This window comes from Babylonia areolata, chromosome 11 (genome assembly GCF_041734735.1).
Source record: "Babylonia areolata isolate BAREFJ2019XMU chromosome 11, ASM4173473v1, whole genome shotgun sequence".
In the NCBI taxonomy this organism is placed as follows: domain Eukaryota; kingdom Metazoa; phylum Mollusca; class Gastropoda; order Neogastropoda; family Buccinidae; genus Babylonia; species Babylonia areolata.
Genome location: NC_134886.1, coordinates 39,953,735 through 39,967,025, shown reverse-complemented (window position 1 = coordinate 39,967,025; position 13,291 = coordinate 39,953,735). Strand labels below are relative to the sequence as shown.

At 41.1% G+C, this 13,291-nt stretch overlaps 1 protein-coding gene across 1 annotated transcript; it reads left to right on the top strand.

Moving 5' to 3' along the window:
• The first annotated feature begins 8,659 nt into the window (after positions 1–8,659).
• On the top strand, positions 8,660–12,980 carry LOC143287402 (uncharacterized). The gene is made up of 4 exons (XM_076595378.1): positions 8,660–8,701; positions 9,206–9,302; positions 9,436–9,607; positions 12,241–12,980. The coding sequence occupies exons 2-4, from the start codon at positions 9,260–9,262 to the stop codon at positions 12,473–12,475; spliced, it is 450 nt and encodes a 149-aa protein (XP_076451493.1). The 5' UTR covers positions 8,660–8,701; positions 9,206–9,259; the 3' UTR covers positions 12,476–12,980.
• Positions 12,981–13,291: the final 311 nt, after the last annotated feature.

The following is a 13,291-nucleotide window of genomic DNA, read 5'->3' as shown; positions in this document are numbered from 1 at the left end:
GTGTTGCTTGGATCGAAAGTATATTCATATTTTCAAACATGAACAGAACCACCAGCACACCGAAACAGATGTTATCAAGTGCCCTTGCACAGACCACTCCTACCCACGGATTTCTCTGGCACTGTTGTGCTAGGATGTGTCACTCAAAAGCAAGCCTGCACGGCCAACAGTTTTTGTCGAGGGAATAGAGGCATGCTTTGCGGATAGCACGTGTTTTGCGAACTCTCTCGACAATGCTCTGATCTGCGGTGCAGTGAGAAATAAACCTGAGAGCATGTGCAAAATGGAATGACCGGGATTTTTAATTATAGAAGAAAGGTTAGCTGCCTGGGGTCGTATTCAAGAGATCATCTTGCCTGCTAGTAAATGTGTGCCTGAGGCAAGGTAGACTGCCTGACTGACTAAGCGCTACATGTCCACTATGCTCCGGCGATGAAACTCTTTGTTGTTGTTTTTTTGTTGGACTTAGTAACATTTTTTACGCTCCTCGTGTAACCTCGTAGGAAGTATAATTTCATCCTAAAAAAAACAGACTATCGTTAATTCACTTGTGAAATTTATCGCTGAAGCATTTAATCACAGAAAGAAAAAACAAGAGAGGCAAGGCCTTCAAGACTCACTTTTGATACACTTTAAAAAAAAAATGTAATCGTTAAAACGTGTTCTGTATTTGTTATTATAAAGCTTCGGGTTAAAAAAAAGAAAAAAAGTCCTAACGGCAGATTCGAACTCCGCGTGCTGGGTGAGAAGAAACTGTCTTACCCATTACACTATCGTGGCTACTTAACTGACATTCAAAAATATAATATTTAAACATCCTTTTTTAAAGGGCGATAAATCGATTGCGGTATTCGCAGTGAGAATGCTGTTTAAATCATATTATTCTGGTGTATCTTGGGCATTCAAAAAATCTTTAAGGGCAATGAAATATTCTTTTTAAGTCCGCGGTAAAGGAGACGTGGCTATCGCCGCATTAACACAGCAACATTTAGCCGTTTTCTCTGGATCTAGATAGATGTACAAGTTTCGGTTAGTTACACCCGGTTGACAGGTCGATTCAATTTCTCTTTTATGATCATTCTAGTTTTATAGTTTTAAAGTTGATGTGAAAATTGAGTATTTTGTTAAACTAATAACACGTAGAGCCAAGTACAAGTACTTCTAAACGTCTTATGAAGTGAAAAGGACTTCATTTTGAGAAAAGTCAAGACTGGAAATTTTTACGTTTCATTAATTCAAGGGCATTAACTCACATAGTTTCATTATTTTTAACTGTGAATTCGGACTGTTTCTGTGGATATTTTTTATGGCAGTTTGGGGCATAATCCAGTAATTGATGAGGCGTTCACAAATATTTCTCTGAATAAATATTTAACGGTCTCCTTCTCCAACTTTCCATCACATGTTATCGTGTATTGTCGATTGAATATAAGATTGAACGGGCAGGTCAACAACTTGAAACAAAATGGCGTCGTTTGCTTTCGCGAAGAATATGAGCACACGCTTTGAATGTGTATAAATATGTGTATGCAATTGATTTTTTGCCCATGACCTTCAGGGCTCAGCCAATAGATCTATAAAGTCCACTCGTCGTATTGATTTTAGTATTTTCCGAAAAAGACCACTGGGGTGAATGAACATAGTGAAAGCCCTGTACACTGCGAGTAAAACACACAAACTTTTTATGTATTGAGTATAATTTCAAAATGTAATGTTTAAGATGAGAAAGATCAGTTTAAAGCAAATTAACCCCCCTAGCATTAATTACAGATTAATTTCCCTTCTTTACTGTCTGCACCAAAGACATGCACCAGAAATATAACTTCCATGCTTAGCAAAAGAAGTTCCTGTTTGAACAAAAAATGATAACAATGACTGCTCTTGTTGTTGTGTCAGAATATCAGATCAAAGTGCCAAGTTCAGAGAATAAACAATATAAATATAACAGTAAATGCAGTTTGCATATAATTTGGCTTCTTTTTTATTTTTATTTTTTTTCTGCCCATCCCAGAGGTGCAATATTGTTTTAAACAAGATGACTGGAAAGAACTGAATTCTTCCTATTTTTATGTTTAATTTGGTGTCAACTGACAAAGTATTTGCAGAGAAAAATGTCAATGTTAAAGTTTATCACGGACACACACACACACACACACACACACACACACAGACAACCGAACACCGGGTTAAAACATAGACTCACTTTGTTTACACATGTGAGTCAAAAAACTACCAGTGTGAATGGTTATGAATAGTATTCGTAAAGCAAAATCATATCAAGGCAATTTATCGCATAACATTTTACCTGGCACATTACTATTGGTTGGTCATTTGTATTTTATATTTTGTATTATCGGGCTGCTGTCCCCAGGGAAAGCGCGTCGCTACACTACAGTGCCACCCATGTTTTGTATTTTTTTCTGCGTGCAGTTTTATTTGTTTTTTCCAATCGAAGTGGATTTTTCTACAAAATTTTGCCAGGAACAACCCTTTATATATGTGTTGCAGTTTTTGAAGCGTCATTGACACACCAGAGGCGACTGCCGTCAACGTTGCTTACACAGCAGACAGCAGACAGCAGTCAACAGCAGTTAACGCTTCTGTTTTCTCAGTTGTTGTTTTGTGGTGTTATTTATAAAAAAAAAAAATAATAAAAAATAATAAAAAAAAGTCGTTTCTTGTTTCATAATTGTCAATGAAGAGTATTCATTTTATTTCATTCCTTCTCTCTCTCTCTCTCTCTCTCTCTCTCTCTCTCTCTCTCTCTCTCTCTCTCTCTCTCTCTCAATTTTTAGTGCCTTAAAAGTGTTGCAGACAAAACACGATGATTGCATCCAGTGCTTTGTTTGTTTGTTTAACTGAACTTTGAAGAATCTTCTGGTTAAATTTAAATTTGAATTTAATTAAAATTAAATTATGACAAAACTGAATCTATAATTATTTCCTTTATAAGAATGTCCACATCTACTTCTTTTCTTCTCCTTTTCTTGCCTCTATTGTGGTTGGTGATGCCACAGGTCAGTTTTCTAAATCAACAAAGAACTTCGGAGTCATTCTTGACTTAAAACTCAGCATGAACGCTCAGATACGCATAGTCAGTTTTGAACATCGTCGCATTAACTCTATCCGTCAGTACCTTTCCTTTTGAAACTACCAAAACTCTTATTTCTGTTTTTGTGCTGTCACGATTTGACTGCAGAAATTCTCTTCTCACAGGCTGACCACATAATCTTCTTCAGCGAATTCGGAAACTTCAAAACATTAGTACCAGTCTGACCCACGTACTGATCACATTTCTCCCCATCTCCGCACTCTACACTGGCTCCCCATTGAAGCGAGAATTGAATACAATGTTGCGTGTCTCTGCTATTCTGCTTTCCACTCCACATGACCTACCTGTCTTTCTGACCTTATCAGTGTTTATACTTCTTCAAGAAATCTCCGCTCTTCCTCTGACTGTTACTTTTTGAAATTTCCTCGTGTCAATACAATAACCTATGGTGAACGTTCTTTCCTATTTGCTGTTCCTCATATATGGAACAACCTTCCTTATCATATCCGCGCATCTGATTCTATCTCTGCTTTTCGCTTTTTCGTTTTACAGCTTCAAAGGACCAAATTTTCGAGAAACCTGTTGGTTTTTGTTTGCTTGTTTGTTTGTTTGTTTAAAGCTTCTCGCACGCACGCACGCACGCACACACACACACACACACACACCACACACACACACACACACACACACACACACACACACGCGCGCGCGCACGCACACACACAGCTTCAAAGGACCAAAATCCGCAGAAACTTGCTTTTGGAGAAATCTGTTGGGTTTTTTTGTTTGCTTTTTTAAAGCTTGTCGGGCACACACACACACACACACACACACACACACACACACACACACACACACACACACACACACACACACACACACACACACACACACATATATATATATATATATATATATATATACATACACATACACTAGCTCCCACAACACACACACACACACACACACTCACACACGCACGCACACTCACGCACACACACGCACGCACACACACACACACACACACACACACACACACACGCACACACACACACACCACACTCACGCACACACACACGCATACACACACGCATACACGCACACACACACACACACACACACACACACACACACACACACACCACACTCACACACACACACACACCAGCTCCCATACCATACATACACACACACACACACACATACATGCACACACATACTTTCACAGATTTGCCGACGTTTGGTGGTTACGTATATCTACAGGCGTAGCAAAATGGGTACCCTTGGCCTTGAATATGAAGTCTAACATGATGCTCTGCCTAATGCAATGACAAAAGACGACAAACAAGTTAACAAAATTTAATAAACACATGACAAATTCCCGAAAGTCAAATGCTGGAATAACGTTAAAAAGATCTCCAGTAAATCCATGACACACTGCTCAGAGCATGTACCAGTGCGCCAAATGTAAAATCGTCTAATACATTCTGTTAATAGCCTAGCCGCACATGATAGATGAGATTTGAAAGGTTTGAACCCATACCCCAGAGCATGAAACCAGATGGAATCAATAAGAAAAGACGTCTGACAATTCATTTCCTTAAAAATATAACAGGTTCTGTTGTATATCCTGACAGGGTGTAATAATTTGATAATAAAAAAAAACAGAGAGAGAGAAAATATCCCTGCCTTAATCATTATATTAGTATCAATCGGCATACACTCAGACACAGACAGACACAAACAGACACGGACACACACAGACAAAAATAGGGAGGGGGGGACGTGTTGGGACGCGTGCATTGGTGAAGTCAGGGGGGGACCGAAACAGCATGGGTTCGGGGGGGAGGGAGGGAGGGGGGCATCCCAGAATGTCCCCCGGGAGACGTTTCATATTCCTTTAAAGTCCCCCGGGGGACGATTTAGGACACTGACAAGGGAAGGGGGGGACAAGGGAAGGGAGGGGGGGGCGATTTGGGACGTTACACCGGGATACGAACCCGGGACCCTCATATTGAAAGTCCAAGGCTTTAACCACTCGGCTACTGCGCCCGTATGTGTGAGGTGATTTTTTTTTTTTTTTTTCAGTTCCATCTATGGTTTACATGTTTTTTGTAATAGCATCATACGAAATTACAGCGGTAGTGACTCTATATCACGTTAATACATATTCATTCTGAAGTCATGCAAGAGGACTGTGTGTTCATTTGATATTCTACGCTTGCATATAATAAGCAAAATCAATGCATATATGAATAAAGTTACTCATCAATCACACAAACACAGACACACACAGTCATACACAGTCACACACAGACACAGACACACACAGGCACATACACAGACGGACACACACACACACACACACACACACACACACACACACACACACACCAACCACACGCGCGTGCGTGGCTCATCTACACATGAGAATAAACAATCATTATTGACAACAACAACAAAATTGTGTGGTAATGTTTTACAGTTATTTTTTTCATTAAGAACAGAAAACACTCATTATGTAATGGTAAGTTACTACTTTGCTAATCTTTGGAACTGTTTTCTCTTCTGATGCATGCAGCCCCCCATCCCACCCCCCATCCCTCTCTCCAACCCTATATCCGTATCTTGTGTGAATCCCGCTGCTTGTCTGCCAACGGGCGCAATAGCCGAGTGGTTAAAGCGTTGAACTGTCAATCTGAGGGTCCCGAGTTCGAATCACGGTGACGGCGCCTGGTGGGTAAAGGGTGGAGATTTTTACGATCTCCCAGGTCAACATATGTGCAGACCTGCTAGTGCCTGAACCCCCTTCGTGTGTATATGCAAGCAGAGCATCAAATACGCACGTTAAAGATCCTGTAATCCATGTCAGCGTTCGATGGGTTATGGAAACAAGAACATACCCAGCATGCACACCCCCGAAAACGGAGTATGGCTGCCTACATGGCGGGGTAAAAACGGTCATACACGTAAAAGCCCACCCGTGTGCATACGAGTGAACGCAGAAGAAGAAGAAGTCTCCAATCTCCTGTATCTTTTCCTTCCCCAGGTCTGCCTACCATATACCCTGCTCCGTATGTTGCCTCCATCCTCCACCCCCTCTGAACCAAACAGCTGCTGTCATGATTACCCAGGAGAAGGGTCTTTGTTTCCGCCACGTCTCCTTGCTCTTCGCACTGCACGTCGCCCGGTTATCTGCCCTTCTGCCTTGTCCCCTTAACCCCTTGGCTGCTAGTTCCAGTTTCAGTTTCTAAAGGAGGCTTCCGTCACTGTGTTCAGACAAATCCATATACGCTACACCACTCCATCTGCTAGGAGGACCCCAGACCAGCAGCACAAAACCCAACGTGCTTAGTCAGGACTTGAGTGCATGCACATATATTTGTGTACCTGTCCGAGTTGATTTCTTCTGCAGTGTTTCGGCCAAATGGCAACATTTATGCTGCAATGGGCTCTTTTTCCAGTGCGTCAAGTGCGTGGTGCATTCGGGACCAGGTTTATCGTCTTATTTGTATTTGTATTTCTTTTGTTTTTATCACAACAGATTTATCTGTGTGAAATTCGGGCTGCTCTCCCCAGGGAGAGCGCGTGGCTACACAACATCGCCCCCCCCCCCCCCCCCCCCCCTTTTTTTTTTTTTTTTTGTATTTTTTCCTGCGTGCAGTTTGTTTTTCCTATCGAAGTGGATTTTTCTTCGGAATTTTGCCAGGAGCAACTCTTTTGTTGCCGTGGATTCTTTTACGTGCGCTAAGTGCATGCTAGCACACGGGACCTCGGTTTATCGTCTCATTCGAATGACTAGCGCCCAGACCACCACTCAAGGTCTAGTGGAGGGGAGAAAATATCGGCGGCTGAGCCGTGATTCGAACCAGCGCGCTCAGATTCTCTCGCTTCCTATGCGGACGCGTTACTTCTAGGCCGCCATTCCACTCCATTTATGCGAGTGACTAGACGATCAGTTTGATTTATCGGTCAAACTCGGGAGAAAGGACGAAACCGGGATTCGAACCCAGACCCCGCTGTCGGACACTGTATTAGCACTGAGACAAGCGCCTTAATCATTCTGCCACCCTTTCTTCTTCCTCCCTTGACTGCACTACCTTGGTTATATGAGATGAGTGTGGCATGGATTTGAATTTCCAAAGATGGTTCTTGTGTCCTTTCCAGTTGATTTAACTGGATTCCAAGAGGAACTGAGAAGTCCTGGTAGACACGTGACCCACGTGCTGACCTTTCACATGGGTCAGGCAACAACAGTCTTCACTGACTAGCTTGTCCGTTAGCAACACTTAAGGGGTTAAACTACTTCCCTTCTCCTGGTCATTCTTATATCATTTTGCCAGTGCAGCTGGTGTGTGCGTGTGTGTGTGTGTGTGTGTGTGTGTGTGTGTGTGTGTGTGTGATGTTTTAAATCGTTGAGAATGAACAGAATTGACAATGCTGTGTCACTCCATAGTTCATATTTACAATGAAGGAACCAATATCACAATGTCTTTCCAGAGCGGGTCAGGTTTAGTGAAACAAAGGACGACAAAGCCTGTCTGTATTTGCCACTGGAAATGAGATGGTGCCAGTCATGGACCCTGAAGTTTTCTGTGTATTTTAATGAAAGGGTTTTATTCAAAAATGAATTGTCTAAAATTTAGAATATCCCTTATATCTTCCGAGAAAAGGTTTCGAATCCGAAGATTTTTTTTTTTTTTTTTTTTCAAAAATGCTCTGTAATTTGTCAAAATACGATGCTGCAAATATCATAGGTACTTCTTATATTTGGAAATATTTTTGCTGTCTTATTTCGGACATGTTAAACAAATGTTTCTTTTTTCACATCAATTTCACATCAGCATTGTTCATAAAGCCTGTGTATTTTGCTATATCATATCTTATTGTGTGTTGATTCTTATCAGCCTCATGTTCCTTCGTTTTGAGATTCTCAAAAACATTAGGATAAAAATAATTTTAGTGTCCCCCCAACCTTCCCCCCCCCCCCCCCCACCTTTTTTTTTCAGACACAATGCCTGTTTCACAGAGCTTGCTGGTTTGATTCCAGAAGCGACGACGTCCATGTAAAGAGTAGCGGAAACAACTGCTCCAATTAATCTGTTTCATCATGCACTCTGATTTCCCCCCTTTAAAAGAAAACAAAAAGGAAAAGAGCATCATGCAAAAGAACTTCCTGGATTCTTCCTCACATTTTCTTTCTGTCTTCCTCCGGAGTAAAGTTCTTACCATCAGTATGTGGTTCACGTAAATGTAACTCTTTCTTCTTTGGCTGCCCTCTATTCTCTCTCTGTCTCTGTCTATCTGTCTCTGTCTCTCTGTGTCTCTGTCTGTCTGCCTGTCTCTCAGTCTCTGTCTGTTGTCTGTCTGTCTCTGTCTGCCTGTCTCAGTCTTTGTCTGTCAACCTATTTGTGTCTCTCCCTTCTCTCTCCCCCCCCCCTAGCCCCCCACCCCCCAAATCTTTGTCTCAGGTACACCATCTCGAGAAATTGACATTTGAACGTTTTGCACGAGGATCCCGTGAACTTGAAGTGAGCACTCAGCTCAGGGCTTGTGGGGTGTGTGTGTGTGGCTGATGTCACTGTCTGCCAGTTGAGAGCTGAAAATTGTCTGGTGAGGACCTCTCAGGAAGACACCGAGGTGAAAAACGTAAGACTTGTAACGTTAGAAAGGACATGACTTAGGAAAGACTGAGTGGGACTGTTAGTAAAATCAATGTATATGGTTATTTGTTAAATCGTAAGTAAATGTTTCACCTGAGTTTTCAAATTATAAGTTTATGTGGGAATGGATACTGAAAGGTTGATCACAATTTTTCTCTGTTCCAGTTCCTTTTATTTTTACTTTCTTTTCATGTGTACAGTTGTAGCTCAACGAAATGTCCAGTTTAGTGATTGAAAAAAAAAATCATCTGACTTTACAGAATAGTCAGCGGATGCATGTCATGGGTGTATGTGCATGAATGTCATTTTTGTAATACATACATTTCTTCCCTTGTCAAGTCACACAAAGGCCAGTCAAAGAGTGACGGGAAGAAATGTAAAGTATATATTACAATGTCTTTAACAAATTTACAAGTTTTTTAAACGGAAGAGGGACAGGGGAAGAAATGTGGATATTGCAAACGCCATAATACAATCATGATTTGAACAGGACAAGGTCACTGTGATTGCTGTTTTAACAAGCACCACTGCTCTGAACGTTGCCATGGATACTGTTCTCTGCCTTCTGCTGCTTGTCTTCGTGGCTGGTAAGTTTGTGTGTGTGAAAGTTAGATGGAACACTCTCCCTTTCTCTCCCTCACACCCCCCTGCCTCCCACTCTCCCCGTCCACCCCCCCCCCCCCCACACACACACACACACTGATATACCGTTGTGTGCAGGCGTCATGACGTCAGTGATGACAGCTGGTGAAAGGGGAACGGCCGGGTGTACCTCACGCAGCATCGCCACCAACCTGCGTATTTGTCATCGCAACGTCAGCGACTCTCTCAGGTCGAACTTCAACAAGACCGAGTGCACCAACACTGTCGGTTACAACGAGTGCCTCTGTCGGTAAGTTTGGGGTCAGGTTAGGGGCGATGCCAAGCATCGTAGCTTTGCGGCTGTATACGCCCTATCGGTTTTTTTTCTCTTTTTTGGTCGGGTACTCCCAACCCTAGGCTCACCTTTGACCAAACTGTTTTCTTTGTCATAGTCATCGATAAGTTAAAGGCATTCATGTTAGGTGCACGTTTGATTTCTGGGGTTAGTCTTTTCGAGTCGCTCTGCAACTGAAAACATTTTTCTAATGTTGCTACTATGTTGCTTCTGAATGTTGTCGGTACTGGTACGGGTGACAATGTTTGTGGATTAATAAACATGCTTCGTCAATGTCAACATTATTATATATCTTATACGAATGTATCGTCACCTCGTACCTTCTTGCCACCAATTTTCACTAAGTTCAGGGTTTTTGCTACCAATATGGAGCACTTTGCACTTTGTAGCATTATTAAATAAGTTCCTTGTGTCTGTCCATTCCACTAGTGAATCTCTTTGCAATATTAGGTATACTAGAGGGGATGTGTATATTTTAGTGTAATCAGCAAATATTTTACAAGTGTTATTTACTGATTGTGAAAGATCATTAAATACAGTAAAAATAATAGGCCCCAGTTTACTGCCTTGGGAATTCCACACAGGACATCAACACCACTTACCATCTACCAACCGTAATTTTCTGTGACCAATTAAAGAGGAATTCTTCTATCCAGTGAAGTATTTTACCAGTAATTCCATAGGATTCTAATTTTATCAATAACGGAAGTGGCAGTGAATCTAAATTTTTTTTAATCAAGGCATAACACATCAGTGTTACGACCATATTCAAGTAACCTTGTGAAGTCTTCTATTACTTCAAGTAACCAGAGTTACGCATGATCTGCTATTTCGAAAACCATGCTGACATTTAGCATATAAATTGTCAGAGGACATGAAAAACAAACTGCACGCAGGAAAAACAAAAACAAAAAAAAACAAAAAAAAGGTGGCGCTGTAGTATAGCGACGCGCTCTCCCTGGGGAGAGCAGCTCGAATTTCACAGAGAAATTTGTGATAAAACGAAAAAGAAATATAGAAATACAGAAATATGTTCAATAACAGCGTCCCTTACAAATGTCGAGAATTTTGTCGCTAACACAAGTCAAAACTGGTCTGTAGTTACCCGAGTCAGTTTTTGTTCATTTCCTTTTATTTTATTTTATTTTTTTCAAATGTTGGGGTCACTATGGCTGTTTTCCACACATTGTGTAGTCGCATTTTGTATAGACTTTTAAGGGCCTTGAGTCTCGTTCGGTTTTAAATGTTCACCTTTACTGATACTACCTATGTCAACACTGATCTTGAAACAGGGGCAACATCAGGCAAATTGGTCACGTCTTTGGTAAAGACATTACAAAAGTTATTTAGCACTTATGCCTTATTTTTATCACTGACTGCAATATTTCCATCTGTTAACGGGCTGATGCCAACTTTAGACTTGGTCTTAGACATCAGTTCCAAACACCTTTCGGATTCTTTCATTTCATGCACATTTTTTTCTCAAATTCTTTTTTGACTTACCTATTACAGATTTCTTGATGCTATGTGTATTTGGTATCTCCATTTTGTTTCTAGAAATCTTTTGTATAAATTATATATTTAATAACTTTCATTTTGGATGTCACCCACATTGGTTTTTGTCTTTCTTTTTACTTTGGGGATGTTGCTTTCCATACTAGTATCTTAATTCCCAGCACTGTTCCACAGTGGAGTCATTTAGTTCACTCCAGTCTGTATTGCTGAATACACATCTCATTTTGTCAAAATTTGCCATTTTCATGTCATGTCTCCATTCACGATTTTCAGTAATTTCAGAAACATGAAAACTAAAATGTCATCTTTTATCTAATGGGGCAAGGTGTTGGGATATGATACTGAGGCTTAATCATTTACTATTACAAGGTAAATGTTATATCTTTGTCCTTCTCGTCTTGCAGGATCCGTTATCACTTGGTTTTGTACGAATTCTGTATATCTTTCACCTGTCCATGTTCCCAGCCAGTCAATGTTTGGAAAGTTGAAATCCCTTGTGATAGTCGAATTTGTTAATAGTGTCATGTGTTAATAACTATTGAATTATCCTCACTTTCTGTTGGGCCATCTCCTGGGGTGAAATCGACCCACACACGTTCTTCAAACTCAGTGTCATTCATTCTAGAACATTTTTGCATTCATACCATGCTTTACATAAAGTCTCATCTGTCCTTGATCTTCAGATCTTGTGTGCAAAGGTCTGTTTCTGAAAGTGCAGAACGGATATAACAGCCCTGTTACTGTGCCATACCTGAGTCATTCCTCATGCAGGGCAAATGGTTTTACTACATGCTTCTGATCTATAACCAAAGATAAAATCTCCACTCTCGTATAGTGCTTTATCTTTAGTAAAATTTAGATTTCCAGAAAAGTTAGTTTGCATATGAGTAGACCAAGTAATGATATATAGTTAGTATGTATTGTAATTTACGACCCTTAGTGTAAATGCAGATCCTTATCCAGAGTTTGGAAATGTTAATGCGTTTGACTTTTGTATGTTGCAGTCTTCAATTTATGTATTTCCACGTTGAATATTATGTGTGTGTGTGTGTGTGTCCGCCCGTCCGACACAGTGCCCTTGGTGAATCCATCCACTGCTTCATCGACGTGTGGCTGGCTTGTTTTCATGACGGTGCCCTGTCCGACTTGCACTTGTCCCATGAGCACTTGTCCCATGAGCACTTGTCCTATGAGCACTTCATGGACTACATGTTCTTCAGCGCTGTGGGCGACAGGTGTCCAGCGGACTGGTTCGGTGTGTTGCGGACCAGCCCCCATCCAGTGACCTGGTTTTGTTGTTCGGGATGAGATGCAGGAGTGGGAGAGGGTGATGGGGATGGGGATGCGGGGGATTAGGGGCTGGGTTTTCAGTTGATCGGCCTGGTTAACTGGCTCCTTCGGCTGTCTCTCTTATCAATCTTTCCCTCTGAATTGTTGGTGGGTTTGTTTTAGGGTGGAATGCTGTCAGTCTGGATTGGCTCAATGCGAACTAGTGCACAGTATATATTTTCAGTTCGAAAATAGTGCACAGTATATATTCAGTTTGAAAATAGTGCACGTTATATATTTTCAGTTTGAAAATAGTGCACAGTATATATTTTCAGTTTGAAAATCTTGCTAAGTCGTATTCGTTATGGCTGGAATCGATTACCTACAGAATTCTCATTTTACCTTGTTCGGCACACAATCTGCATGGACTCGTGCTTGTTTTACATCTGGATTGATGTCAAGACCATTTCGTTGGACCTTTTACTGTTACGTCTTCCTAATTAAGATTATTTTGAATTGTTTTCAAAATAAAGATGAGACAGTTGTTAATGTCTTTGACCCCGTTGAAAATAACCGCTGGCTGTGTGCATGAGTGCGTGTGCATGCGCGCAAAACGGTAGACAGATCCAACGTGCCTGTCTTCAATAACATTGAAATTGTGTGATCAATATTGCACAAATGCGCGCTCGAATGCTACCACACACACACACACACACACACACACACACACACACACACACACAGAGAGATGCTTTCGAAATTGGTCTGGTCATCGTTTTAGCGATTATACTTCAGAATCGTATTTTTCGCAAAGTCGTCCAACACTGATATGCTTTTCATAGTTTTTGCCATCTG

Bases quoted from the DNA above. Each gene is read 5' to 3' on its own strand.
- LOC143287402 (XM_076595378.1), top strand. From the start codon at position 9,260: ATGGATACTGTTCTCTGCCTTCTGCTGCTTGTCTTCGTGGCTG. The intron at 9,303-9,435 runs GTAAGTTTGTGT...CGTTGTGTGCAG, and splicing joins GCTGCTTGTCTTCGTGGCTG to GCGTCATGACGTCAGTGATG. The intron at 9,608-12,240 runs GTAAGTTTGGGG...CGTCCGACACAG, and splicing joins TACAACGAGTGCCTCTGTCG to TGCCCTTGGTGAATCCATCC.